The sequence below is a fragment of the Miscanthus floridulus genome, chromosome 10 (genome assembly GCF_019320115.1).
Source record: "Miscanthus floridulus cultivar M001 chromosome 10, ASM1932011v1, whole genome shotgun sequence".
Classification (NCBI taxonomy): Eukaryota; Viridiplantae; Streptophyta; class Magnoliopsida; order Poales; family Poaceae; genus Miscanthus; species Miscanthus floridulus.
The window spans coordinates 22,123,454-22,149,137 of record NC_089589.1 but is presented as its reverse complement, the minus strand read 5'-3'; the positions used below and the strand labels follow the sequence as shown (position 1 = coordinate 22,149,137).

The following is a 25,684-nucleotide window of genomic DNA, read 5'->3' as shown; positions in this document are numbered from 1 at the left end:
GCTGCTCCACCTTCAAGTCGAGCAGGTACAGCCGGTTCTGGGACCTCTTCACCTTGACAAGAAGCTGCTGCTCTTGGTCCCTGATCCTGAGGATGTCGTCCTTGATTAATACCTCGCTGTCGCGCTCATCCAACTAGCCAAAGCTGAAGATGCTTGAACGCAGCTGTGGGATGTAATATACATCCATCACCCTTGAGCCACCCTTGAGCCATCACCAAACTTCACCGTGCCAGTCACGTTGCTGTTGAGCTCAGAGAAGGCTTCCTTTGAGCCCATCATGTGGTTGCTGGCGCCGAAGTCCAGGTACCACCGCTGCTCCTGCTCGCCGCCCACACATCCGAGGTGGACTTGAGCACGCGGTTCGTTGAGGTTAACAGCCTTCAGAGCCTTGTTGTGCCCTTCCACCGCCATCACCTCTCCCTTCTCTTTGGCCTCAACGTCGTGTAGTGCATAGAATGTCACCATTAGGAGAGTGGCCTCATCATCCTCATCAGCCTGTGCTAAATAAGCCTCAACCTTCTTCTCCTGCTTGCGATTTGGGCACTCCTTTGCCCAATGGCCCGTCTTCCCGTAGCGCCGGTAGGCATTGGGGTCGACCTTCTTCTTCTTCTTCTCCAAAGAAGCCTTGTCGCGGCGCTTGCCATCGCCATCACAACTAGAGGAGGCTTCCCCGTATTTCTTCTCCTTCATCCGGGTAGCCCACTCCTCTATCAGCAGCAGCTTGCCGCTGTTCGTCATTGTTATGGCCTGCTCCATGCGCTCGTCCACCACCCACAGACGGCCTGTCACATCCTCTATGGTAAGAGTGGACAAGTCCAGCATCGTCTCTATGGAGAGAGCGATCAGGATGTACTTCACCGGCACAGAGTGGAGGTACTTGGAGACCACCTCTTCTTTGTCGATGGTAACGCCATGGCTCCTCAGCTTGCTGATGAGCAACTGCAGGCGGAGGGAGAAGTCCTCCACCAACTCACCATCCTTGAAGTTGAGGTTGGCACACTCCTGCTTCAGCAGCTAGGTTGTCACCTTCTTTGCGCGGTCAGAGCCGACGCGCATCGCTGCAATGGCCTCCCACGCCTCCTTAGCAGAGTTCTTTGCCCCCAATGGCTCCCTGTACTCTACTGGCACAGCAGCGAGGATAGCCTCCAACGCTGACATGTTGTCTTCTTCGTTATCGGTGCCCTTGTCAATGGCATTCCAGAGCCGTCGGGCTCTGAGCTTGACCCTCATGGTCACCGCCCACTCGTCATAGTTGGTGTGAGTCAGCATCGACCAACTGGTGCCGCTGACCTCCCACACCGTGCGCACGATGGCCTCCTATCGTGGCTGGGCAGCCACAGCAGCGTCGCTGTTGTCGCTCATCTCCAAACCGTCCGTCATCGCTAGTGGTTAGTTCGGCGATGGCGCTTGTACGGCTTTGATACCACTTATTGGTCCCAAGATTTCCCACACGGGTGAGCCGACTGCTCACCGACATTCTCGCATACACACTACGGCTGGAGGTAGAAGAAGAAGGGAGAACAGAGCGCACACACACAGCACAAGCACCAGCGTTGGCCGGAGCTCTACAGAGGAGATGGCAAAACTGAACTATCTTTACTGAGTTGTAGTGGGAAGCTATATATACAACTCTACCCATCTAATCCTAGTACACAGATATGCCAGGCTGCTACAGTGACTAAATGTGACAGTAGGACTGACTTTGGCGCCTGCCCCTGCTGTGGCTACAATGCGGCAGGAGAGCCTTTCGGCCCCTGCCCCTGCTAGTGTAGCAACAGGGGAGCCCTTTCGGCGCCTGCCCCTGCCGCATGTACAGAGGGAGAGCAGCAGATTACTTTACAGTATTAGCAGCTATTAGCAGGTGGATCCAAACGTCCCGTACTTAAAATTAGTTAGCTAAAAATAGTAGTCTTTAGCTTTAGCTAGCTAATTTTTAGTGCTAAATAGATCTAAACATGTCCTGTTGGTGACAAGGCATTAGACAGCAGGGGTATGTCTATCACCTTCCTGCTTCCCCTAATGGTTATCTCGACCATTCTCTTCCCAAGTGCGACCAGAGCAGCTCTCTCTCTCTCTCTCTCTCTCTCTTACTCACCTTTGGAGCCCCTTAAGCTTCTTCCTTTGATTCCCTTGCAAATCCATGAGAGTTTGAGCCTTCAAACTGCATTAGAGAGCTCACCAATCTGTTCATCTCCTAGAGCACTTGGTTCACGTTCAAGCCGGTGGATTGTGTTTGTTACTCTTGGCCTAGCCGGTTAGAGCGTCGCCGGTGGAGCTTGCCAACTTGTGTGGCAGCCCCGAGAGGTTTATAATCACCCTAATCATCTAGTGAAATCACCCCTCATCTCAAGAGTTCATTCTATTGACTTGAGAACGAGGATAAGGTTGAAAGAGACCAAAGCCTTAGTGGCTACCTCAACAACGTGGACATAGGCGAGCTGAACCACGGGATAAATTAGTGTCTCACTTGTGTTCTTGTGATTTGCATTGCTATATTTGTGTTTGTGGTGATTCTAGGGCTTGGTCCCGATCTACTTGCTCGTGCACTTCTACCAACATCCAGATGGTGGAATAGGCTCTACACTACCCCAGGAACATCATTAATTTGCTCGATCTACTTTTCCTTGGGCAGTTTTTGAATTGTGCTTCCGCAGGTGTCTATGCACGCGGCAGTGCCTCGCGTGTGCCCGGCTGAGCGGCAATGCCGCTCTAGAACTGACAGCAAGTTCGAGTTTTATTTTAAACAGGCCTATTCACCCCTCCTTATGTGACATCAAGGTCCTTTCACAAACAGTGGACATGACGCAACAAGTCAGCATTGCGCCATTGCCGATCACCAGGGATGGGGGACAAAGGTGAGAGTTTGATAGAGCCATGTGGGTGATATATAAGGCATTCTGGCTATGCGCTGGCCCTTATATGTTTTATCGAATTCAAATAACAATACATAATTTTTCGTTTACCAAGATTTTTTTGAGCAACTTTTACCAAGATTTTTGGCAGACAAAGCAGAAAAGCCTAGCAAAAGTGGCCCAAAAGGCCAGAGAATAAGATGGCGATGGCTCGGCGAGGGCCGTGGATCCCAAGAGTCCCCACGCGCAAGGCCCAGACCCAGCCGAAAACCCGACTCCAGAAGCGAGACAGGGACGAAGAACGAGTGATGCGAGAGCGACAAAAAAAAAACGGCCGGCCGGCCTCGGCGGCTCCGTCGTCTTCGGATTCTCCGCCCGACCGCGCGCCTTATTTTCCTTCCCTCTCCGCTGTCTCCGCGCCGTCCTGCCCCCGCCTGCTACCCGGCATTTCACGCCCGCAGGTACGTGCGCGCTCTGTTCGTTTCCTGAGCTTGGATCCGTAGGTCGGGGTCAGGGGTCGTCGTACTTGCGCGCTGCGCCGCCGATGTGGGCTCTCTCTGCTCTGGGGTGCAAGTGCGACCGTCTTGCTGCCCAGTTCTCTACATCTGGAACTTGTGGTTGCGTTTAGGCTATTCAAGGGGCCTTGCTAGCTAGGACATTGTACTTTCAGTTCACTAGAATTTCAGTCATAGTTAGTCGCCACCCAAGCGGTAGGATTCGAGCGATTTCAGTGACTTGGGGTAAATGGTGATCCAGAAGTTCTTGCTTTGTTCCCTCTGTGTCAAAGAAACACTTTCTACGAGGACATATATAGTATCTTTCTACCACCACCGGGGTAAATGGTGATCCAGAAAGTTCTTGCTTTGTTACTTATGCTCGAGTGGTTGCCTTCTGAGAACTGAAGTTTCAAATATCACTCTGAACTTACCAAACAATCCTTAGTGGGATTCTGTAAAAATTGAGGATTTCATGTTCTGTACGGGTAGTTACTCAGCATGCATAGTTCTAGTTGTAAATCTGTATAAGGAGAGAAAATGAACCATATAGGTGGCGCTGCTGTTTAGTATTTCGCCTTTTTTTCTCCCCGAACTATTAACATTCAGAGAACTAACAATTGTGGAAAACTTAACCCAACGAAATTATTTTTGCAGGTTCCTGACTCCGAGACCTCTGCCCAAAAAAAGTGTTGCATATTGACACTCGATAAGCCAGAAGCAATATGAATCCGTATTTCTTGGGTTTCGTTCTCCCTTTTGTGGCATCCCTGCTGCTCACCAAGAGGAAGTCTGAGAAGAAGAGGGGTGTGCCAGCCAATGTGGGTGGAGAGCTTGGCTGCGCCATCCGTAACCACAGATTTGAGAGGCCTGTCGAGACGCTCTGGGAGGGGATTACCACGCTTGCTGAGCTATTTGAGCAATCGTGCAAGCAGTTTGCCTGCTTGCCCCTATTTGGCACTAGGAAGCTCATTGCAAGAGAAATGGTAGTGGCTGCTGATGGAAGATCCTTTGAGAAGCTCCATTTGGGAAAGTATGAGTGGAAAAGCTATGCTGATGCATTCAAAACTGTCTGCAATTTCGCTTCTGGTCTTCTACGGATTGGGCACCTGAAGGATGAGCGTGTTGCTATTTTTTCTGATACAAGGGCTGAGTGGCAGATTGCGTTGCAGGTACTTTCCCGACCAATTTACCCATATTGGCAAACAGATGATATCGAGCATCAAATATCTGGAGTGTAATGTGGATAATGCAAATTGTCCTCAAGTTTCTTCATCATCTCATTCACAATGCAATAAGCTTTGCAAATACATAAGGTCGCATATTCTAGAAACATAATTATGGTAGCCTTCTTGATGAATGGGCAGTGGATAGGTATATGAAGATTTAACAAGTTATTTGTACTGTCATATGAAAACCGGTTTCATTCAATGACATTGGTACTCTGTTTTGCACTTTTGCTTATGTTTTTTTTTTGTGCAAAATGAATTTGCCACCACATTTTACCTATGCTATTTACATTGAGTTAATATTTAGCTCGGCAAATCTATTGCTAAATCTATAATCTTTTATCCCTCTCTTTGCTAGGCATGCTTCAGACAAAATATTGCGGTTGTCACAATCTATGCCTCTTTGGGGGAGGGAGCGCTATGTCACTCACTAAATGAGGTTGGGTTTCTTCATCCAGTGTTGTCTATATATATTCAAAACCCCTGTTTATACCATCCTCAGGCCGTTACCTTTTTTTTTTTGCTTTTGTTAGTTGTGGCATCTCTCTTTTTTATGGTCACAATATACTGGCATTCATTCTCAAACGTTATTCCTTAAGGATTTACAATGCCATACCTATTATATGTGGCACTGTTGCACTTTCAGCTGATCTTATTCCTAGTTTTACTCTTTAGACTGAGGTAACTACTGTTGTGTGCGGCCGGAAAGAACTTAAAAAGCTGATTGATATAAGTGGGCAACTTGACACTGTGAAACATGTCATCTACATTAATGAGGAAGGTGTCTCAGCTGAAGTATCCTTGGCTCAAAACTGTACTAGCTGGACCATCAAGTCATTTGAGGAGGTAGAGAGCATAGGATTGCAAAGACCTGTCGAGGAAAACTTGCCTCTCCCATCAGATACTGCAGTGATTATGTATACGAGTGGGAGCACAGGGATGCCTAAGGTTTGTTCAAATCCTAGTATTTCAACATCTTCATTTTGATTCTGTAGCAGATATGAAATAAACTCTCTCTTTACTAGTGTTCATGTTAGATCACTTCAGGATGTGTACACTTATCAATGTTGTTTTCCTGAGATAATCTACTTCACAACTTCTTCTGATTGAGGCAACATTCTTGTTTGTATAATTTCTCACAGGGAGTCATGATGAGCCACCAAAATGTCTTGGCTGTAGTTTCAGCTGTTATGACCATTGTGCCTGGTCTTGGCAAGAAGGATGTGTACCTGGCATACCTTCCCCTAGCACATATTCTTGAATTGGCAGCTGAGGTAAGAATTGACATGGCATGTCAGTCTATTCCACATTGTTGTTCTTTTTTATGCTCACTCACTCTATGCAACTGGAATGTTTAGGCAATCATAACTGGTGTTGGGGCTTCAATTGGATACGGGTCACCTTTGACCCTGACTGATACATCAAATAAAATAAAAAAGGGGACGCAGGGTGATGCGTCTGTACTGAAGCCAACACTAATGACTGCTGTACCTGCTATACTTGATCGTGTTCGTGATGGTGTACGAAAAAACGTAATGTTCTTTACTGTTAGTTCATACATTGTTTTTTGGGCTCTTTCATGTTCTCTCAACTGTTCTATTTTTTCACGCTGTGATAAATTCAGGTAGATGCAAAAGGTGGGTTAGCGAAGAGATTATTTGATATTGCCTACAGCCGCCGTCTAGCTGCTGTTAATGGAAGCTGGTTGGGTGCATGGGGACTAGAGAAGCTCTTGTGGGATATGCTTGTGTTCCAAAAGGTTCGTGCAATCTTGGGTGGACGGATTCGCTTTATTCTTGCAGGTGGAGCACCTCTGTCAGGGGACACTCAGAGATTTATCAATATATGTCTTGGGTGAGATTTAAGTATTCTTTTTTTCAGTGACATTCTCAATTGTGTTGTAACGCCAATTGCATCTGCTGCCTACTTTGTTTCACAAATTTGGATTCAAACATTCAAGCCAATAGTTTGCACATGAATATACAATTATTTCATTATACTTACAGTGCAGAAATTGATACGGTGATTTATGTTATTGCAGGGCTCCAATATCGCAAGGATATGGCCTGACTGAAACTTGTGCTGGTGGGACATTTTCAGAGTATGATGAAACATCTGTTGGCCGTGTTGGTCCCCCTCTGCCTTGTTCATACATTAAGGTATAGAACCAAAGTTGTCTCTATATTTACTTCGGCTGACATCTATCTCCCCAAGCAACAAGCATTATTTTCATTCATAATGGTACAGTTGATACCAGATCTTGTTAATTATCTGATGACATAAGTCCGGAAGATTTTCCGTAGTTGCAAAAGATATATGTTTTCTTATCTGTGCCAAGTGCCATATTAAAGTATTCAAGAAAAAGTGCTGTATTAAAGATCACTGATAAGCTCAATATATCTTAATGCTTGAAGTGCAAATCTAGAAACAGAAACTATTGCATAGTATGACTTTTTTTGCATGTTCACTTTTATTTGTATGGCTTCTTTCATTTTGTGGTATGAGTAATTTTATTTTCCCTTGGCTTCAGACTCAATTGTTTTTCCTAACATGATAGTTGGTAGACTGGGCCGAAGGTGGATACTTAACAACTGATGTGCCAATGCCTCGCGGTGAAATAGTTATTGGGGGCCCAAATGTAACTAAAGGCTACTTCAAAAATGAAGCAAAAACAAAGGAGGTGTACAAGGTGTGTTTCCAACAATACCCAGTGCCCAGGAAAGTGTTTATTGTGGTCACTTTTCTTGAACGCTGTATCTTTTGAAGGTTGATGAAAGAGGCATGCGGTGGTTCTACTCTGGTGACATTGGGCGCTTGCACCCAGACGGATGTCTTGAAATCATCGACCGTAAGAAGGATATAGTCAAGCTTCAACATGGTGAATATGTTTCTCTAGGAAAGGTAGGCATGCTTCTTTGTTCTAACCAAACAAAAACAAGTCGTTAATCAATTCTAACTAATAAATAATACAATCACAGGTGGAGGCTGCTTTGAGTGTGTGCTCATACGTTGACCAGATCATGATCCATGCTGACCCCTTCCACAACTACTGCGTCGCACTTATTGTAGCTGCACAGAGTGAGCTGAAAAACTGGGCCTCAAAACAAGGAATCACATATAGCGATTTCTCAGATTTGTGCCAGAAGCAAGGCACAGTCAAAGAAGTCCTTCAATCTTTGGTCAAGGTTTGTGTTCTCCATGCATCCCAGTTAATTCATTCCTCCCCCCCCCCCCCCCCCCCCCCCCCCCCCCAAAAAAAATCCTTCAATTTAATGCTTCAGTAATTGTTGCATTTGCTAGAAGATATATAGAACAGTACCAACCGCTTCTTTATTCCAATTTTTCGTTGAGAAATACAAAGGCAATATATACTATACCTCATAGTAGTACAGCTTTATAAATTAAATGTTGCGGGCATCATAGGTACTGCATGCTGTGTTGGTATGATAATTACTTGATTTTTACTGATACGTGCTTGTTCTTCAGGCTGCTAAGCAAGCACGACTGGAGAAATTTGAGATCCCAGCCAAAATTAAGTTGATATCAGAGCCATGGACGCCGGAGTCAGGCCTCGTCACGGCTGCCCTCAAGCTCAAGAGGGAGGTCATCAAGAAGGCATACGAGATGGACCTTGTCAAGTTGTACAGCTAGTGACGCAGCCGCAACAGTTTCTCAATGATAGGGGTGTTTCTTGGTAGCAACTGGCAACAACAGAAGTTCTTTTTTACTTCGTACTAGCATGTTTGAAAACCCTGTTTTTTTTTTGGAAGACAATAGTTGACTGATAAGAAGAGAGCATGGTAAATCAATTGCCAATAATGTGTAGTGTTCCCCAGTTGGGATATACCTTACGGAATTGAAGATTCCTTTCACTTTGGTTCTCATAACTTCAACGATGTGGAACCAAATAATAATTTCAACAAATAACCATGGGCAGTTATCGTGATTTAGATCATCATGTGAATTCATGGTGTAATAGATGACAATGAAATCCAGAATTGCAAGGGGCAGGAATCTCTAGCAGCATGAATTCAGTATATTTAGAGGTGATTCTGTACTTCATACAACCTATCAACCATTGACTCAAAAACATCAGAAACAAACCACCAACTATCGTGGTGAACATGCTCAAGTATAGATAGATGACAGAAAATCCAGTGATTCAGTAAAGGGGCAAAGAAATATATATATCACGTTATTATTTGGCTACAATTCCGTGTTCTTTATTCACCAAGGATAAAATTAAATCCACTTAGCCCAGGAGCATCCATCCAACCTTAACCCAAAAAATTGACACCACCAAAACCAACATGACTGGAAGTGTCACCTTCCTCCAGCTACAGATTGTTTCATTAATACATGGTAACAAGAATAAACTAGACAAGGGCATAGAGTTTCAATTCTCTCAGAATAGCATAATAAACAGTGCGGTAGTCACAGAATGGTAGTGCGCTTAATCCGCCCGGGATTGGCCAGCACGGGATGAAAGGATAATTCCAACAATGAGACCGTAGAGAGCGAGCGCTTCTGCGAAAATGAGGATGAGGATCATGCCCACGAAAAGCTTTGGCTGTTGTGCATTTGCCCTGAAATCGGTGGAACAGAAAATAAGTCAAAATAAAATTTCAACTCCCAAATAAGCATATACTGCCTCCATAAAAGAAGAAATGCCAGGTGAAAGTTACATATGCCACTGACTGAAACTTATCAACCAAGTAGTAGTGACAGAAAGAGCTAGTTAATACATTCTAACCTAACAAAGAACCTAAACAAATAATAATTGCATTTTCAAACTTCTCTATGAAATATCCAAAAAGATGTGGATTATCGATCTCATCTGGAGCTACAGAAAAAAAAGGAGCTTATGTTGATCATAACAGTCTTTAAGCATATATAAATAGGCATATATCAATTTGGCTAGTCACCCAAGAGTATGTTCGTGTTCATGAAACAGCAGAACTTAGGTGGGTCATACTTCAGCGAAAATGAATGAAGACATGAAGTACAATAACAATACAGTTAACTCTAAAAGATATGTAATCTGCAGTTCTCTCACCACACAACTATTATCTATGTTGAGCTTAAAGATGCGGAGGAAACTAAAACCTACATGTTTTCTAATCAAAACTATTTTATCAGTTGAAGGAAAATGTTTCAGAAAGTGCAGAAACAAAACAGGGGTAAAACGCAGAGTACATATATGCCATCATTAAACTGACAGGAAATAGTTCCAAGTCAGAAAGAATACTTATTAACTGTAAAATAGGCATCATTTTAGACATTTCATTTTTCAAATGCTTTTCGTCCCCAGAAGAAAAATTCATGTGCAAGACCAACATGACAAAAGGCATTAGATTAATAATGAGCAAGAATTTGAATGCTATTAACTACCTATATTACATGGATTTAGGTTATTATCACATTATTAATGTTATTAACCTAGTAGCACCCAATAACACAATATTAACATTCTTGACATGGAATATTTAATAGCAGACAGTAACAAAAAGACATAAATCTAGGATGGATGTTCACTACAGAGAGCTTTTTACCTGACTCCAGCATCACCTACAATGCCGATGGCCATGCCAGCTGCAAGCCCAGCAAGGCCACAGGCAAGCCCGGACGAGAGGTGGGCGTAGCCATCGAACAGGTAGTATGACTTGGCCTTGGGGTTGATCCCCGTGCTGATGATGACGGCGATGATGAGCCCGTAGATACCAAGCACACCAGCCATGACGACGGGCACGATGGACTTCATGACGAGCTCCGGCCGCATCACGCCCATCGACGCCACGCCGACGCCGCTCTTCGCCGTCCCGTACGCCGCGCCCATGCCTGCGCCGGATCAATAAAGCAAAAAAGAACAGCCAAGTCAGCACCTGCCTGCCCCGCTGCCCGACCGAGAAAGCCCGTCGATTTCTGAAATCCCACACCCGATCGGGACCGAATCGGGCAGATCCAGCACCGGCGCGCCCGGAATCGAGCTCACCGGAGGCTGGGGCTCGGCCAGATCGAGCCGAGCCACGGAGCCCCGGCGACAGATCGGGCAATGGACGGTGAAAATCCAAACTTTATTCGAAGAAACTAGAGCTTTGGGTACGGAATCGCTTGAGCGCGCGAGTGGGAGAGGGGGATGGGGGTAGGGGGAACGAACATGAGAAGACGAGGGCGGCGGCGGCGCCGAGGAAGCCGAAGAACGGGGCCGTCTCATCGCCGCTGAACACCGACGACATCTTCGTCTCCGGCTTCCTGCTCCTCCTCTCCCTGCCTCTGTGTGGTGGGTTCGTTGCCTTGCTCGGTCTCCGCGCGGCCGCGTCGCTGGGGCGAGGAGGGAGGAAGGGAAGGGAAGGTGGTCAGGCAGAGGCAGATGCGATCTCTCTCGAGCCGAGTTTGGTTTCTTTTTGTTGCGACTCCCCTCCTCCAGACGCGAGACCGGCTAGGGCCCACCATGCTCTTTTACAGTTTTGCCCCTGGGGTACCAGACTTGGGCCCGTTCAGTTGCCAAAAAATTTTGCATAGTAACTGTCACATCGAATCTTGCGGCACATGCATGGAGTACTAAATGTAGACAAAAAAAAAACTAATTACACAGTTGGTCGAGAAATCGCGAGACGAAACTTTTAAACCTAATTAGTCCATAATTAGACACTAATTACCAAATACAAACGAAATGCTACAGTGAGCCAAAATCCAAAATTTTTTGGATCTAAACGCACCCTTGGGGCCTGTTTAGTTCCCCTCCAAAACACTAAATTTTTCAAGATTCCCCATCACATTGAATCTTTGATGCATGCATGAAGCATTAAATATAAATAAAAAATAAAACTAATTACACAGTTTAGACGAAATCCACGATACGAATATTTTAAGCCTAATTAAACTATGATTGGACACTAATTGTCAAATAACAACGAAAATGTTACAGTATCGTTTTGCCAAAATTTTCGGCAACTAAACTGGGTCTTGGACGTGTCCGTTCTGGATTGGTAGAGCCGTGGGCCAGGCACGCCACGATGTGATCGATAGTGTCCATCTATCTCCCATCTTACGTGGCACATCGTACACGATGCCTCAATATTTTTGCAACCGTACAGATTTGAGATTTCACAATTACTAAGGTCTTGTTTAGTTCCACCCCAAATTCCCAAAAAGTGCTACAGTATCTGTCACATCGAATATTTGCGGCCTGTGCATGGAGCATTAAATGTAGACGAAAAAAAAACTAATTGCACAGTTTGGTGGGAAATTACGAGACGAACGTTTTGAGTCTAATTAGTCCATGATTGAACACTAATTACCAAATAAAAACGAAAGTGCTACAGTAGCCCCAAATTCCAACTTCCTGCAACTAAACAAGGCCTAAGCCCCTGTTTCAAAATCCTTTCTTACAAGTTTTTTTTTTGGCTAAATACGTTTAATGAGGTGCATCTATCTACTTCCCTTTGTTCTTGTGCACTTCACCCAACTTTCTAAATTCCAATGGAGCTAACTTTGATCGTTCGTTTTTTTCTATAAACAATTTTTTAGATACTTCAAAGTGTACAACACCGACAAAAAGTGTTACTATGTTCAATGACAAATTACAAATTTTTGTTAGAAAAATGCACAAACAGTAAAAAAATTATGCCAAGTCACGAGAAAACGTTGGGATGTGATTTTTTTCTATCTAGAATGAAAAATGACTAAAAATGTGCTATAAAGATATGTTAATAATTCTACAACATCTATATAAGTAGTTTTTAAGATCAAATATGAAAGTAGATTTCAGGGAAACATATTTTTTTGAAACAAATAAAGTGAGTGCCAAGTATTTGGAAGCGGAGGTTAGTATAGTATCTTCTATTTTGCAATGGATAGTGCATATAGTTACATGGCATAAATTGAACATAATTTATGCAATACGGAATGTATAATTATAGTAGATCAAGTCTTTTGGTATAATGCTAGAAAAGAAACGCATTTTATGGGCACACTAGACAAATTTATCATTAGTTATTTTGAGGATCTCTCGTAGAACCAAAACAGAAAATATTGCAGCAAAAGTGTGCGGAGTACGTTGTGGGGCTGTGGCTTGCAAGGGGAAGCGCGATGTGTGGCTAGGAGCAGGTGCACGGATGCGGGAGTGAGTGCGACGCGTCGCGTGGAGGACTGCAAAAGTGCAGCATGTGAGTGCTACAGTACCCATCACATCGAATCTTGCGATACGTGCATGGAGCATTAAATGTAGACGAAAAAAACTAATTGCACAGTTTGATTGGAAATTGCGAGACGAACGTTTTGAGTCTAATTAGTCCATGATTGAACATTAATTGCCAAATAAAAACGAAAGTGCTACAGTAGCCAAATTTCCAACTTTTCGCGAACTAAACAAGGGCTATCTTGGCAGGAGCGGGTGAGATTGGGGATGGGAAAGGAAGGAAATACTTCGGCTGGTTAGGTTTTGCATTCTTTTTATTTATACATGGCTTTTTGGTTGGGCTTTCATGGACCGCGGATGAACAGGCAGGTTGTGACTTGTGATCCTTGTGAGTGGTTGTGTGAACGGTGATGCAGGGGAACGGGGACGAGGATTGCACAACCATACCCGCCCCTGTTAGACCCGATGGCGGAGGTTTCTTCCCCTTTTAGTCCTCAGTGGGGATAAATCTACCCCCATCCCCGTGATATGGGTCCCTATTGTTATCTCTGCCACCATGCCTTACATAGCTAGAGGTGGGTTACATGCAATGGTAGTTAGTGGTACTATTGTTCTACGGTGCAAAATCTTATATTCGATTGGATAAGTACTCTTGAGACGTCATGTGTACTTCGGTGGACTTCTATGCTTCAATTAGATTCAATGGGACATTAGGGTAGGTAGCACTATACTGCTCTAGGATAGGGTGTGGCAAATGTTTTGCCCAGTCCCAACACATTACTGTTATTATGCAGGGCATGGCCTACTCTATAGCTTCTCTTAGTGTGGTGTCAACCATATCCTAAGGGAGGTCCGCAAGGACGGCGAAGTCGCCATCTTTCATCATACGTGCAAGGCAGAAAGAGGAGAGACTCTTCACTAGCGACGAACAAATCGCCCGATGATTTCTCGTTGCCCGAGGATTTGTGACATTAGCGAGTGGGGCCAGCTGAAAGCTAGAGCATGAGTAAAATATATTTCTTTGGCTTCTCTCTCATCCAACTCTTCTGGCGATTTCGCTCGCCTTGTTGCCAACGCCTTAAGGATGTGGGATGGTTAGAGGGGGGTGAATAGCATATTTAATAACCTTAAAGAGCAATTAAGCTAGACAAAGAGGTTAGTAAAAGCGGTGACCCTAATAGCCGCTACAAGCCTAGCCTATCACCCAAGAGCAAGCCTTTTCTACACAATTCTAATAACAAGAAGAACTAGAGGCTATAGCACACAAGCTACTAGAAGCCCACAATTACAACTAGTCGAGCTACACAAGAATAGCTAATCGAATTATGATATGCAACTAGTCAAGCTACTAGCAGGCACAAGATCAACAATATGAAAGATCAAATGTAGGAGTGAGCAAACCAAACGAACGTAGGCAGATGCCGGCCGGACGCTGCGGCGACTCGCGCGGGAGTGTTTAGCGTAGCCCCCTTCCACTAAGCCAGGCTAAGGCCCTCTTTTTGGCTTGCTGGAGCCTAGATATGAGTCTTTATAGGCAACCAAATAGGTACAAGCTGAGCCTGAACAAGGGGTAAGCATGAGTGCATGACAACCAAACACACTCATAGTTTTCCTCATCCAGAACAGATCATTTCATTTGCGAGAACTGAAAACACAATTATAATGAATTATTAATACAAAATTGCAGTGCACCAGACATAATCGACAACAGCCCATATATGTGTAGCAAAACGCATTCTTCAAGTGTCTTTCTTACGTAAAGAAGATCTATGATGTAAATACCGACAATAATGTAGCTACTAATAACTACTTTATTCTTCATCAAGCTATTGCTTGACGCGTCGCTGGTTTCTTCATTGTAGCTTAGTCCTGATGAGCTGGGTAGTAGAGGCCGTTGACGGTCATGCCGCCGTCGACGGCGATGGTCTGGCCGGTGATATACGACGCGCAGGGCATGCAGAGGAACGCCACCAGCGACGAGATCTCCTGGGGCTCCCCGACGCGCCTCTGCGGCGTCCGCCGCAGGATCTCCTCCACGTACTCCCCCCGCGACAGGTCCCCTTCCACAAGCGGCGTCCTGGTGTACCACGGCGCGACGGAGTTGGCCCGGATGCCGTCCGCGGCCCACTCGCACGCCAGGTTCCGTGCCAGCTGGTTCATGCCGGCCTTCGCCATGGCGTAGACGGAGCCCGTGCACACGGCCACGGCGCCGCACACGGAGGAGACGAGCACCACGCTGGCGTTGCCGCCGGAGGCCGCCCGCAGCAGCGGGTAGGCGAGCTGGCAGAGGTGGTAGGCGGACTCCAGGTTGGTGGCCATCAGGAACGCGTAGTCCTCGGCGGTGTACTCCGCCGTGGGCTTGCTGAAGTTGGTGCCCACGTTGTTCACCAGGATGTTGAGCTTGCCGCCGAACCGCTCCGCCGCGTCGCGCAGCAGACGCTCCCGCTGGTCGCGCGCCGACACGTCGCAGACGGACCCCGTGACGACGCCGCCGCCGGTCGTGGCTTCCCACTCGGCCAGGCGGTCGCGCAGCTCCGCCTCGTTCCGGGAGCACGTGTGCACCGCCGCGCCCAGCGCCGCCAGCTCCTCCACCACGGCACGCCTGATCGAGCACATGGATGCGTGCGTACGAGTCAGTTACACTTACAGAGAACCGGCATGCCCCACTTGTGTTATACTACGTACGTACCCGATGCCGCGGGTGCCGCCGGTGACGAGGGCCGTCATGCCGCGCAGAGACCACCTCCTCCCGGCGGCGGCCTCGGAGCTGATGGTGGCCGCGTCGTCGTTGCCCGCCGCGGCCATGATCTTGTAGCTAGCTGGTCTGCTGGTGCCGGTTTCTCTCCTGAGCCCGTCGTGCAACAGAATTTATAGCACCCAGGGGCCAGGGCTTCATCTGATCGAGATGGTCAGTCCAGTCGTCGCACGGCGTGCTCCGGTGTCAAGCTCGGGACCCCACCCGCTGCTGTTCCAGCTGCCACGTTAGTGGGTACTGCTAGTTACTACGTGCTACAAATGGAAGTGTTACGAATGCTGTGACGTCACGTAAAGACTAAGCTAGTAGCCTTTATCGTCGCAAAAGCAAAATCGGCATCTGCCGAGCAGGTGGCTGCATCGCCTCACATTATTAGCAAGAAAATGCATGGAATATGAGCAGGAAAACATAATGGGCTTTATTATTGCACATTGCATCATGGGCTACCAGCAGGCCTTAGTTTGCATCATGGGCTGTAGCCCCGTACATGCTCCAGTGCCAAATTAAATCGAGAAAATTCCTTGCATTATACACCGTCAAACTCACATATTCCTCCCATGGCTTTGAAAACTCTATCCGACACTGTCTTCGAATTCCATTTCCTATATGACACTACCGTTAGTTTTGAAGGCTAACATCGTTAACTTACATACGAAATGACCAAAGTACCCCTGGTGTAAGAAAATGCACTCATGCCCTGTATGACATTGTTTGGTGTATGCAATTATGCCTTATTTGGGCCCTATTTCTGTGCTTAGTTGTGGCATTTTGGTGAAAAAATATATATTTAAATTTCATCCAAATTATATAAGTTAACTTATGCTCATTGTACTCTTCATTTTAACATCCTTTTATTAAATTGTATCTTCATTATATAGTACATCAATACTTGCTGGCTCGTGTGTATTTAAGTATCCTTTTACTAAAATTGATATACATCATATAAATAAAAACTAAAATCATAAGTAAGATGCTTGCTGATGTCAAAAATCTTATTTGTGATTTAGTTTTGGTTGATTTAATATGGATGTAATTTAATAAAATAATACTTAACTAATGTGTACCGGCAAGCATAAATGGATTCATGTCATGTGTATAAAATTTAATAAAAAGATGCTTGAATAACACAATCCGGTAACACATTCCAGGAAGCATAAATTAATAAAAGGGGTATAATGTGAATGACATTTAATAAAAGATATCTCCTTAATCGATCACCAAGTCTTGGGGCCAGTCACTTGCAACCATTCGCAATGTGACTAACTCTATTGCATTATTCCGTGCAAAGCACACGTTAGTCATAGCTACTTGTGTGCATCAATCACCAAAACACTGTTATCTTCACAATATATAGGACCTAGGTGCGTTCAGACTTCCAATACTGCCTTTGGGATGCTTAAATTTTTTTTTTGACAGAGGGGTATACCTGGCTTTTATAGAAAGAACAGTGTTTGATACAGAACTGAGATGCTTTATATGCACTACTCAACCACCATCTTTTGCAAAGAGGATGATAGAATTTGTGAATTTTGATCATCTCGCTTCGCAGTACATTAGAGCTATCTGGAACAAATGCGTCAAGCTAGTTTTCTGCACAGTTGGAAATTGTAACGTTGGTTGATAGATGATTTTGAACTGTATGCACGCTAAGTTTGCGATATTGTGTTGCTAAATGCTAATTAGCATGCCGGGTCCATTTTTCTTGTCTCTTTCTTTCTTTTTTTAATTCGTATGCCTACCATCTACCTGAACTTTGTTTTTAAACAAAGGTTTCTTGATTGAAAAGATAAGCCCGCAGCAGGTATCGATAGACGTGACAGATTTGAAGAGCAACAGTATGGCGGAATACAAATGCTCGATGAACTTTGGAGAATATAATGGCGCACGGGCAATTGCACATGGATAAAGTTTCACAAGAATGACTGTAGAGTGTAGACATGACATGAACGGTGCGCACAATTGCAACCATTTTATTTTCCCTCTGACAAATTTGATGATCACGAGCACAATTAATCAATCAATCACCCTATATATAGCTGTAATGAATCGCCTCCTGACACTCCACGGCCACCATTTTGCTCGAGGCCGGACCGCCGGAGCTACTGATTCCTGAGGAGGTCGTAGTGCACCTTGGGCTTCTTCCGGTGCTCCTTGCCGCACGCCTCCTGCATGGCGTAGGCGAGGTGCAGCAGCATGGCCTCCGACCACGGGCGGCCGATGAACTGGAGCCCCACGGGGAGCCCTCCCCTGTCGTACCCAACCGGCACGGTGATCGCCGGCAGCCCCAGGAAGTTCCCCGCGATTGAGTACCGCACCAGAGCAGCTGCAAGTTGTTTTTAGCTGTCAGAGATGCACTGAATCACTTCTCCTTGGTCAATCATCGTCGCATCACATTTACCTCCGTTGATGTAGTCCAGCTCCCCCGTGCTCAACGCGTCGTCCTGCAGTGCGTACGCCGTCACCCTACATACACAGCAAGTGAAGCAGCAGCAGCAGCCATGTCATGCATGCCATGGAGTGGAGCAAGGATTAGGATGGAGTCGCGTATGCATAGCATACCCTGTCATCGGCGTGACGATGGCGTCGGCTGTCTCGAAGATCTTCTCGTGGAAGTACATCTGACGGCATCTACAGGAGTTCCCGTTTTTTGCAGCATCAGGATTCAGAGATTTTTCAGATTAATAATGGCATTGTTCATTTGATGCGTGGCGGCCTACCGGAGGCGCTGCGAGTTGAGGTAATCTCTGCTGCTGAAGGATCCGTAGGCGCTGAGCGCGATCCTGACGTCCCACCCGATCTCAGACCTGTCCCTGCCGTACAAAGTTCAGTTCGTTGCTGCATCAGGCCATGGATTTGAGTGGCGTATCAGGAACGAACTGACCCGGCCAACAGCTAACTGAGCTGCTTACATGTTGTCGAGATACTTTGCGAGGGAGGCAGTGCACTCTGAGCCCATGGTCACGTAGTGCGCCAGCCGCATCTCTTCGATCTCCGGGACTGTGACGTCCACACTCTTTGCAGCCAAAACGGAAAGAGTTTGTAGCACGTAGCATTTCTTTTTCAGAATGGAAGAACTGCAGCCATGTAATGTTCTTCAGAATTCAGATGCTAAACTGCGCCTTACCTCCCAACCGTAGTGCGTGCGCAGCATCTGCAGAGCCTTCCCGCAGAGGCTCCTGATGTCCTCTGAACTATCGTCGAACCACTGTTTTTTTTTGGTCGCAAATTAATGTCAGCGCGATGTTCAGGCATAAATTTCAGACATTGGTGACCAAAGTTCAGAGACCGACCGACTGACCTTTGCGTATTTGGCGAGCCTGATGTTAGGCATGGACCTCGTGCATGTCAGCATGGGCAGGTTCAGTTCAGGCTGCTACAGAGCAGATCATCAACAAGTCGATCAGTCAATCTTTACTGAACACTGAGCTAGTAGTCGCTGAAATGTGTGGAAGCAGAAAATGGGACAAAATGAAATGGGCCGGGATCCTGCTTTCTGTCACCTGCAAAGGGCTTGGTTTTGACTGATCAGCAATGGCCGCATAACTGAAACAAAGTACAGAAACAAACAAAGACATCATTTGCCTGCCCATGGATGAACACACACACACACACACACACACACACACACACATGTACAAGGAAATACAAATGGATCAGATTTGGTTTATGGAAGAAAAAATGAGAAGGTGGCCGGCACTGACGCGATGAGCGTGTCCTCGACCGTTGCTGCTAGGATCCCCGGCATGCCGACCGTCCAGTTCAGGGGAAGAAGCCTGAAACATTAATCGTGTCAGTTAACAGTGTGCATGGCCATTAGCATCACAAGCTAGGATTGTGTTCTGCGTTCATTTATGTACGAAGGTGGCGCACCCGGAGTTGGAGAGCCGGCCGGCGGTCGGCTTGAACCCGACGACGCCACAGAGCGCCGCCGGCATGCGCACGGACCCTGCAGGAACAGCGCCCAAAACGCCACGCCAGCGTCAGTGACTTATTACAGTGATGATCTGCGGCCACAACTGAATGAAAGAAAAAGAAGCACGCGTGCTCCTTTTATTACCGCCTCCGTCGGCGCCGAGGGCGACGGGGCAGAGCCCAGCGCAGACTGCGGCGGCGGACCCGCCCGAGGAGCCGCCGGAGACCCTGCCGACGTTGTAGGGGTTGCGCGTGGAGCCGTGGTGCGGGTTGATGCCGCTGGTGCCAGCGCCGAGCTCGTGCATGTTGGCCTTGCCGGCCATCACGGCGCCGCACGCTCGCAGCTGCGCCACGCACGCCGCGTCCGCCACGCACCGCCGCGCCGACCCCAGCCACTGCGTGCCGCCTGCGTCGTCGTCATGGCAGTGCATGCATGCATTATTTGCCGTACGTACATACGGTACCGGTAAAAATTACTTGGTAACGGTGGTGAAAGCTACAGCGTCAGCATGTCGATCGCAGCTCTGATTTTGTTGCTAGTGCACTGTTGGTAGATTCTGACAGGTACGACACTCGACACAACGTGTTCAGTAATCAGTAGGCGAGCCCACAGAATGACGGGACGACCTTGATTTGGAACAGTGAATCCTAAGTCATCTTTTTTTTACCTTAAAATTTGACCAAAAGTTAAAAAAATTGTATCAACAATTATAGCAGTAAATTAGTTGCAAGACATCATATCCATAATTTAATACATTTTCTATAGCATTTTTTTTTGGATCAAACTCGTTACTACATTTTGAATAAATCTTGTTAAATTCGAAGACGTTTAACTTAAGATAAAACACCTTGCAGTGGTACCTATCCTATTAATGTTTATCTTCTTGTGTCTTGGATGGTCTGTGAGCCTCGGTGCTCGGTGTTGCAATGTAAGGCTTCCTATACTCTTCTGAGGGTGTAGTGGCTGGAATCTGGTTCCAATATTTTAAAAAAAAGAGCCTGAGGTAACCGACCGTGTTCGTTCTAGGCCTCATTCGGCCGACTTTAAAAGTCGGCTTGTTCGGCTTCTTTTTTTAACCGGAACAGTATTTTTCTCTCACAACAATTTAACCGGAACAGTATTTTTCAGCCAATTTCAACCAAACTAGTACATGTTACCTAGCTTACCGGTGGTCGGGTACGGCAGGCAGTCGATCTCGTCCTTGACGGCAACCAGCACTCCGTCCATGGCGGACAGCGGCGCCCCTGCAGCGTTGCATCATCCGAAGATCCAATCATCATACATCATGTGAGCAATAACTCTGCATATTACGAACGATACAGTGACATTGAGCTAGCGCGTCACCCTGTTCGCTTGAACTACTTTTCAGTCGAATAAGCTTATTCTTCCTTACAGAATACTATTGAATCAGCCGAAACCAGCCGGCTTATATACCAGCCGAACAGGACGGCATGCGATCTCTCCTCCCCCGTCCCCCACTCCCCCTCCTTGAATTCGTACAGGTCAGCAAGCATGCAATGCAATTCCTACCGGAGTCCTTGGCCGGCATGCATGCATACTACGGCCACATGCTGATGATGCTGATGCAGCAGCAGCAATGAATGAATGAGTGCCCCCCATTCCAGAATCCAGCGATGAGGGAGGGATGGATCCAACAGCCCAGGGACCATACGTCCAGCAACGTACATCAATCATGCAGACATCCACCCATGTACGTGTAATGTAATGCACGATCAAATCTTGCGCAAGCTAGTAATTCAATTCAGCACTGGTTTTCTCTTCAAGGGCATTCAGTGCAGGCTCCTCCGGAGACGATCGATCGACGATGCCGTTCCTCTGGAAGACTGAAACGCTTCGTTCGTCAGTCATCAGACATCAGTGCCTGCCTACTAAGGGCAATGTCTGATGACTGACATCTTGTGTGCGTTCACCTCCGCAGCGTAAAGCCGTAACCTAACACGGTAACACCCCGTGTGCGCGTTCCTTTACTCCCTTGTCTCAGCTCAGCTAGACGATTCAGCGAGGGAGGCGGCGCGGCCGGCCTCTAGGGGCAGGCTGTGGCGGCCACGGGCAGTGCCGTCCTGTAGAGCAGCTGCCGCACTGTTCATCGAGCTGGTACACCGTACACCACACTGCTCGTTCCATCTCCGGGCCCTGCAGGAGCATGCCTCGTGTGGCCTCATGGGCCACTACTACTCTCAGTCCTCACTACCCTATTACACCGTCCACAGTGCCGGCTGCTGGCAGCTAACTGTTGGCCCATCTACCGGGCAGCTCTGGCGCGGTGCAGTAAAAATGGTGCTGCTTTCTAGTTATGGTGACAGGCTGACAGCTTCTAGAAGCAAAAGCCCACTGCTGAGCTGAATGTCAGCGGCGAGAAATTGAGGCACGCAGGAGTACTCATCAACTACTGACCACTGATGAGCACTGCTGAGTACTACTGATACATGCATGGATGCCGCTGTCAGTTGCTTCTATTCTACGGTGATCGATTGATTTCTTCTGCCTAGCTGTTCTGTTCACAGATTACTGCGCGGAATGCGATGAGCGCAGGACAGCTGACGGTGGCAACCTGTTCGAGTACGTACTACGACTACTACACGCACCTTGCTGGTATCTGCGGGTGGAGGCGTCGGCCTGGCGCAGCACGTCCCCGGGGTCGCAGCTGATGAACAAGCCCATGTTCAGATCCGGCCCCGAACATTCCTCCACTGCTGCCAGGAATCTCCGCGCCACCTGCACGCATGCGCAGCCGGCATAAACAACACGGTTCCGATATGATAATCCACCACTACAGAAAGCATTCGCAGAGATGACGTTCTTTTTAATAAAGACTCTAAAATCGTCCTTAAAAATGATCATCGAAACGAGCTGGCTCTAGAAATAAATGCATTTGTAGCGAGATACGGCTGGATTTTCCGGCCACCCCTAAAAATTAATTTTTATGGGCAACTATATCTAGAGCCGCCTCTAAAGAGATGTGTAGCACTATAGTAAATTCATAACTACTCCCTCCGTTCCAAATTATTATAAGTTGTTTTGATTTTTTTTGTTCATTTATTTTCCTATGTAGACATATTATTATATCTAGATGCATAATAAAATGGATGTACTAAAAAAAGTCAAAGCAACTTATAATTTAGAACAGAGGCAGTATGTCAAACAACGATGGATGAATACAAACTTTATATCAAATTGTAGATCTCCGAGATCTACAACTTTGTAGTTTCATTCGAAAACATTTAGGGCCCATAAAATTGGTTTGAAGTTCTTACATTTTAAAATCCAATTTTTTTTTTCAAATGACCAATATTGAAGTCATAGATCTCGTAGGGATGTAAAAGTTTGTAGTAGATTTTTCTATTTGAAATCATATATAGTTTAGAATTCTATTTGAATATGGTCATTTTGAAATTCAAAATTTCCAAATGACCTCAGATGGAGAAATTACTAAAACTAAAGTTGTAACTCTTGACGAGATTAACAACTTTGTAGTTCAAACTTTTTTTTATTGGAGTTGGTAGTTAGTTTAGGCTCCCAAATTCTGTTTGAAGTTCTAACATTTTAAAATACAAAATATTCGAACAGCCTCGAATCGACAAATCGACGAGATCAACAACTTTGTAGTTCCAAATTATTTTATTTGAATTCTTTTAGGGTCTCAAATATTTATTTCAATATCCAAAAAAGTAAACATATCCACCTTTTTCACAATTGATTTAGGGGTCGAATGGCTGGACAGGTTAGCCCGCGTGAGACAATAGATTGCGGGTCACCATGTACACGCACAAATTTTGCGCGAAAAATTATGAGGTTCTTGTAGTTACCTAGTGTGGTCTTCTCGGGATTAAAAAATTATTACTATTTTTTGGACTTGATTTTTGATTGTCTAGAAAATGATTTATAGAGACAGCATTATTTCTGGTTTTTAGGCTTGACTTTTGATTTTTTTTTTAGGAAACGACTCGTAGAGGCGGCTGATGTTTCGTCTGCCGCTATAAATTGATTTCTAAGGATGTCTAGCCACCTCGAGAAAGACTTGTGTAGCAGTGATCTTCGATTATCTTAGGCCTGGTTTAGTTCCTTCCGTAAAGTTTAGTCCTTATCACATCAGATGTTTGGACACATGCATGGAGTATTAAATATAGACTAAAAAATAATTAATTGCACATATTACGACTACTTTGCGAGATGATTTTTAAGCCTAATTAGTCCATGATTTGACAATGTGGTGCAATAGTAAACATGTGCTAATGACGAATTAATTAGGCTTAATAAATTCGTCTCGCGGATTCCTAATGACTTCTGTAATTTGTTTTATTATTACTATCCGAACACTTTCATGTGACACCCTTAAATGACACCCGTTATGACACCCTAAATTTTAGGCCCTGAATTTAAACATCACCTTAATAACTTTGCACACAAATGTTGATTGGCAGGATTGGTTCAGGTGCAGCGAATGCTCAGAGGCCACCTAAATTCTGTCGCTGCATTCAAGGCTCTGCTTGTCAGGGAGGAACGGTGGGGGTCTATTATTGCCTACCAAACTTGGTGCAAAATTAGGGTCTGTTTGGTCAGAGTCACTAGAGTTTAATCACTTTTAATTACTAAAATGCTAAACACCCTAATTAAAAGGGGTCACTAAAGTTTAGTGGCTTTAGTCATCAAGAGATATCTAAAAGTGACTAAAAGTGGTCCAGGTGACTTTAATCTCTTTGTCTCTCCCCTCCTTTTCACTTTTAGCATATGCATCGAGACAGAAGGTAACTAGGGACCCTGACAGGGATGGAATGACGAACGTAAAGTTGAGCTGTAACGTTATTTTACTTTACCATCATGCATGCCGGCCGGGGTAAAAATACAGAAAAACGGGTTGTTTACCATGACAGGGGTAGTCTGTCCTGAGCTGTAGGCCCTGTGGAAGTCCCGCACCGTCCAACGCCTGAACGACGGGCCATCAGCGAGCGCCGCCGCCGGCGGCTCCAGGTCAGCTGGGATGCAGGCGACGGCCGCCTGCACGCGCTCCGCCGGCGACAAGTCGGGCTCCGTCACGCTCACTTGCTGCTCGGGGATCGCTGCTGCATCCATCGTACAGCAAACGCAACGGTTTCATTCTGTTAATGTAGAGCGATCGAATGTCAGAGGTGAGAAGGTGACAGACAACCTTGCCATGCGTGGGTGGCCGTGAACAGCGGCGGCTCAGGGATCTCGGCGTCCGAGACGAGCTGCGGAGACGAGGACGACTATGAGTTGGTGACTAGTTACTAGTATAGTTTCAGGCTAAGTTCAGTTTCATTCATTCAGATGGCATGCACCTTGTAGATGAGGTTGTCCCTCTTGAGGACAGAGAGCACGATCCAGCCGAGGACGTGCGTCTCGAGCACCCACGCCAGCATCTTCACCAGGAACCCGGCGACGCGTGGAGCTGCAGGGGAAATACGATCGATGCATCAGGGTAAGCAGACACTGATATCATCTCCGAGCATCACTGGGTTCTGGATGCAGAGGACTCTGAAGTCTGAAGTCTGAACTGAATCATGCATGCATGTGCACGATTGATTGCAAGTCTGCAACTGCGAGCGATCAGGACAGGGCAGGGCGAGGGACCTTTGACGTTGGGGCTGATGTAGTGCTCGCCGCTGTCCGGGCCAAGGTCCACCTCCGCCGCCGGCTTGTACACCTTGGCCGGCGTGCTGAAGAGACCCATGGATGGATGGTTCGTTGGTTGGATGAGTGTAGTGAAGCAGAGCTGGAAGTGGAAGGGAAGATTGTGTTGTGTCAAAACTGAAAAGCTTCGCTCCTCTGAGTCTCTGACTCTGCCAGCCTACAAATGCCAAGATTGTGAGCTGCTTATAACCAGGGAGGGAGCAGGGACCTGCAGGAATGGTTTCAGAAACTGAGAGAGGCTGGCGCCCTCTGCAATTTTGGCGGGGGAATGAGCTGTGCTTCCGATGGGGTCGGAGAACCTTTAGCCACGTGGGCAGCAGTGCTTTACTTTAATGCTATTTATTCACTGGTAATTGTCTCCGTCCCTCTTCTTTAGGACGAGTGACCCGCCTAAAGTCACCTCATTTTAATTTTTCATCCACCACCCCGTAGGCCGTATAGCATGATGTGGCATCTTTCAAGTACCCCCAAGCCATATACGTTGTGTCCGTTTTTTTTGTTGGTGTTTTTTAGTCTTTGATGTGCAAACAATGTTTTCCTAGATGTTAAACAAGCACTCAACTACTATTTATCCACTGTTCAGGCTAAATGCCCAAATAAAATGGTAATGCTACTGTTAAGACGTCCGGAA

General features: G+C 46.2%; 4 protein-coding genes across 7 annotated transcripts; 1 reads left to right on the top strand and 3 right to left on the bottom strand.

The window, feature by feature from the left end:
• Positions 1-3,155: 3,155 nt before the first annotated feature.
• LOC136487823 (long chain acyl-CoA synthetase 9, chloroplastic-like) lies at positions 3,156-8,526 on the top strand. Its single transcript, XM_066484933.1, has 12 exons — positions 3,156-3,313; positions 4,004-4,518; positions 4,934-5,014; positions 5,251-5,523; positions 5,718-5,849; positions 5,934-6,107; positions 6,200-6,429; positions 6,617-6,734; positions 7,133-7,264; positions 7,342-7,476; positions 7,554-7,760; positions 8,062-8,526. The coding sequence occupies exons 2-12, from the start codon at positions 4,072-4,074 to the stop codon at positions 8,224-8,226; spliced, it is 2,094 nt and encodes a 697-aa protein (XP_066341030.1). The 5' UTR covers positions 3,156-3,313; positions 4,004-4,071; the 3' UTR covers positions 8,227-8,526.
• A 210-nt stretch (positions 8,527-8,736) lies between these two features.
• Positions 8,737-10,963, bottom strand: LOC136487822 (V-type proton ATPase 16 kDa proteolipid subunit). Its single transcript, XM_066484932.1, has 3 exons — positions 10,733-10,963; positions 10,128-10,413; positions 8,737-9,161 (listed from the first exon to the last, which is right to left on the bottom strand). The coding sequence occupies exons 1-3, from the start codon at positions 10,809-10,811 to the stop codon at positions 9,029-9,031; spliced, it is 498 nt and encodes a 165-aa protein (XP_066341029.1). The 5' UTR covers positions 10,812-10,963; the 3' UTR covers positions 8,737-9,028.
• Positions 10,964-14,413: 3,450 nt separating this feature from the next.
• Positions 14,414-15,552, bottom strand: LOC136487821 (tropinone reductase homolog At5g06060-like). Its single transcript, XM_066484931.1, has 2 exons — positions 15,405-15,552; positions 14,414-15,317 (listed from the first exon to the last, which is right to left on the bottom strand). Exons 1-2 carry the CDS (start codon positions 15,518-15,520, stop codon positions 14,579-14,581), a joined length of 855 nt encoding a protein of 284 aa, XP_066341028.1. The 5' UTR covers positions 15,521-15,552; the 3' UTR covers positions 14,414-14,578.
• Positions 15,553-17,343: 1,791 nt separating this feature from the next.
• On the bottom strand, positions 17,344-25,233 carry LOC136487819 (fatty acid amide hydrolase-like). 4 transcript variants are annotated; one of them, XM_066484928.1, is made up of 17 exons: positions 24,994-25,231; positions 24,702-24,811; positions 24,551-24,611; positions 24,268-24,461; positions 21,990-22,119; positions 20,550-20,627; positions 19,528-19,788; positions 19,341-19,416; positions 19,172-19,243; positions 18,971-19,013; positions 18,769-18,840; positions 18,595-18,675; positions 18,380-18,483; positions 18,188-18,280; positions 18,030-18,098; positions 17,869-17,933; positions 17,344-17,793 (listed from the first exon to the last, which is right to left on the bottom strand). In XM_066484928.1, the coding sequence occupies exons 1-17, from the start codon at positions 25,091-25,093 to the stop codon at positions 17,570-17,572; spliced, it is 1,833 nt and encodes a 610-aa protein (XP_066341025.1). In that variant the 5' UTR covers positions 25,094-25,231; the 3' UTR covers positions 17,344-17,569. The 4 variants fall into 4 exon arrangements, with proteins under 4 accessions (XP_066341025.1, XP_066341023.1, XP_066341024.1 ...); XM_066484926.1 differs by having other exon boundaries at positions 18,769-18,843; positions 24,268-24,464; positions 24,994-25,230; XM_066484927.1 differs by having other exon boundaries at positions 24,268-24,464; positions 24,994-25,230.
• Positions 25,234-25,684: the final 451 nt, after the last annotated feature.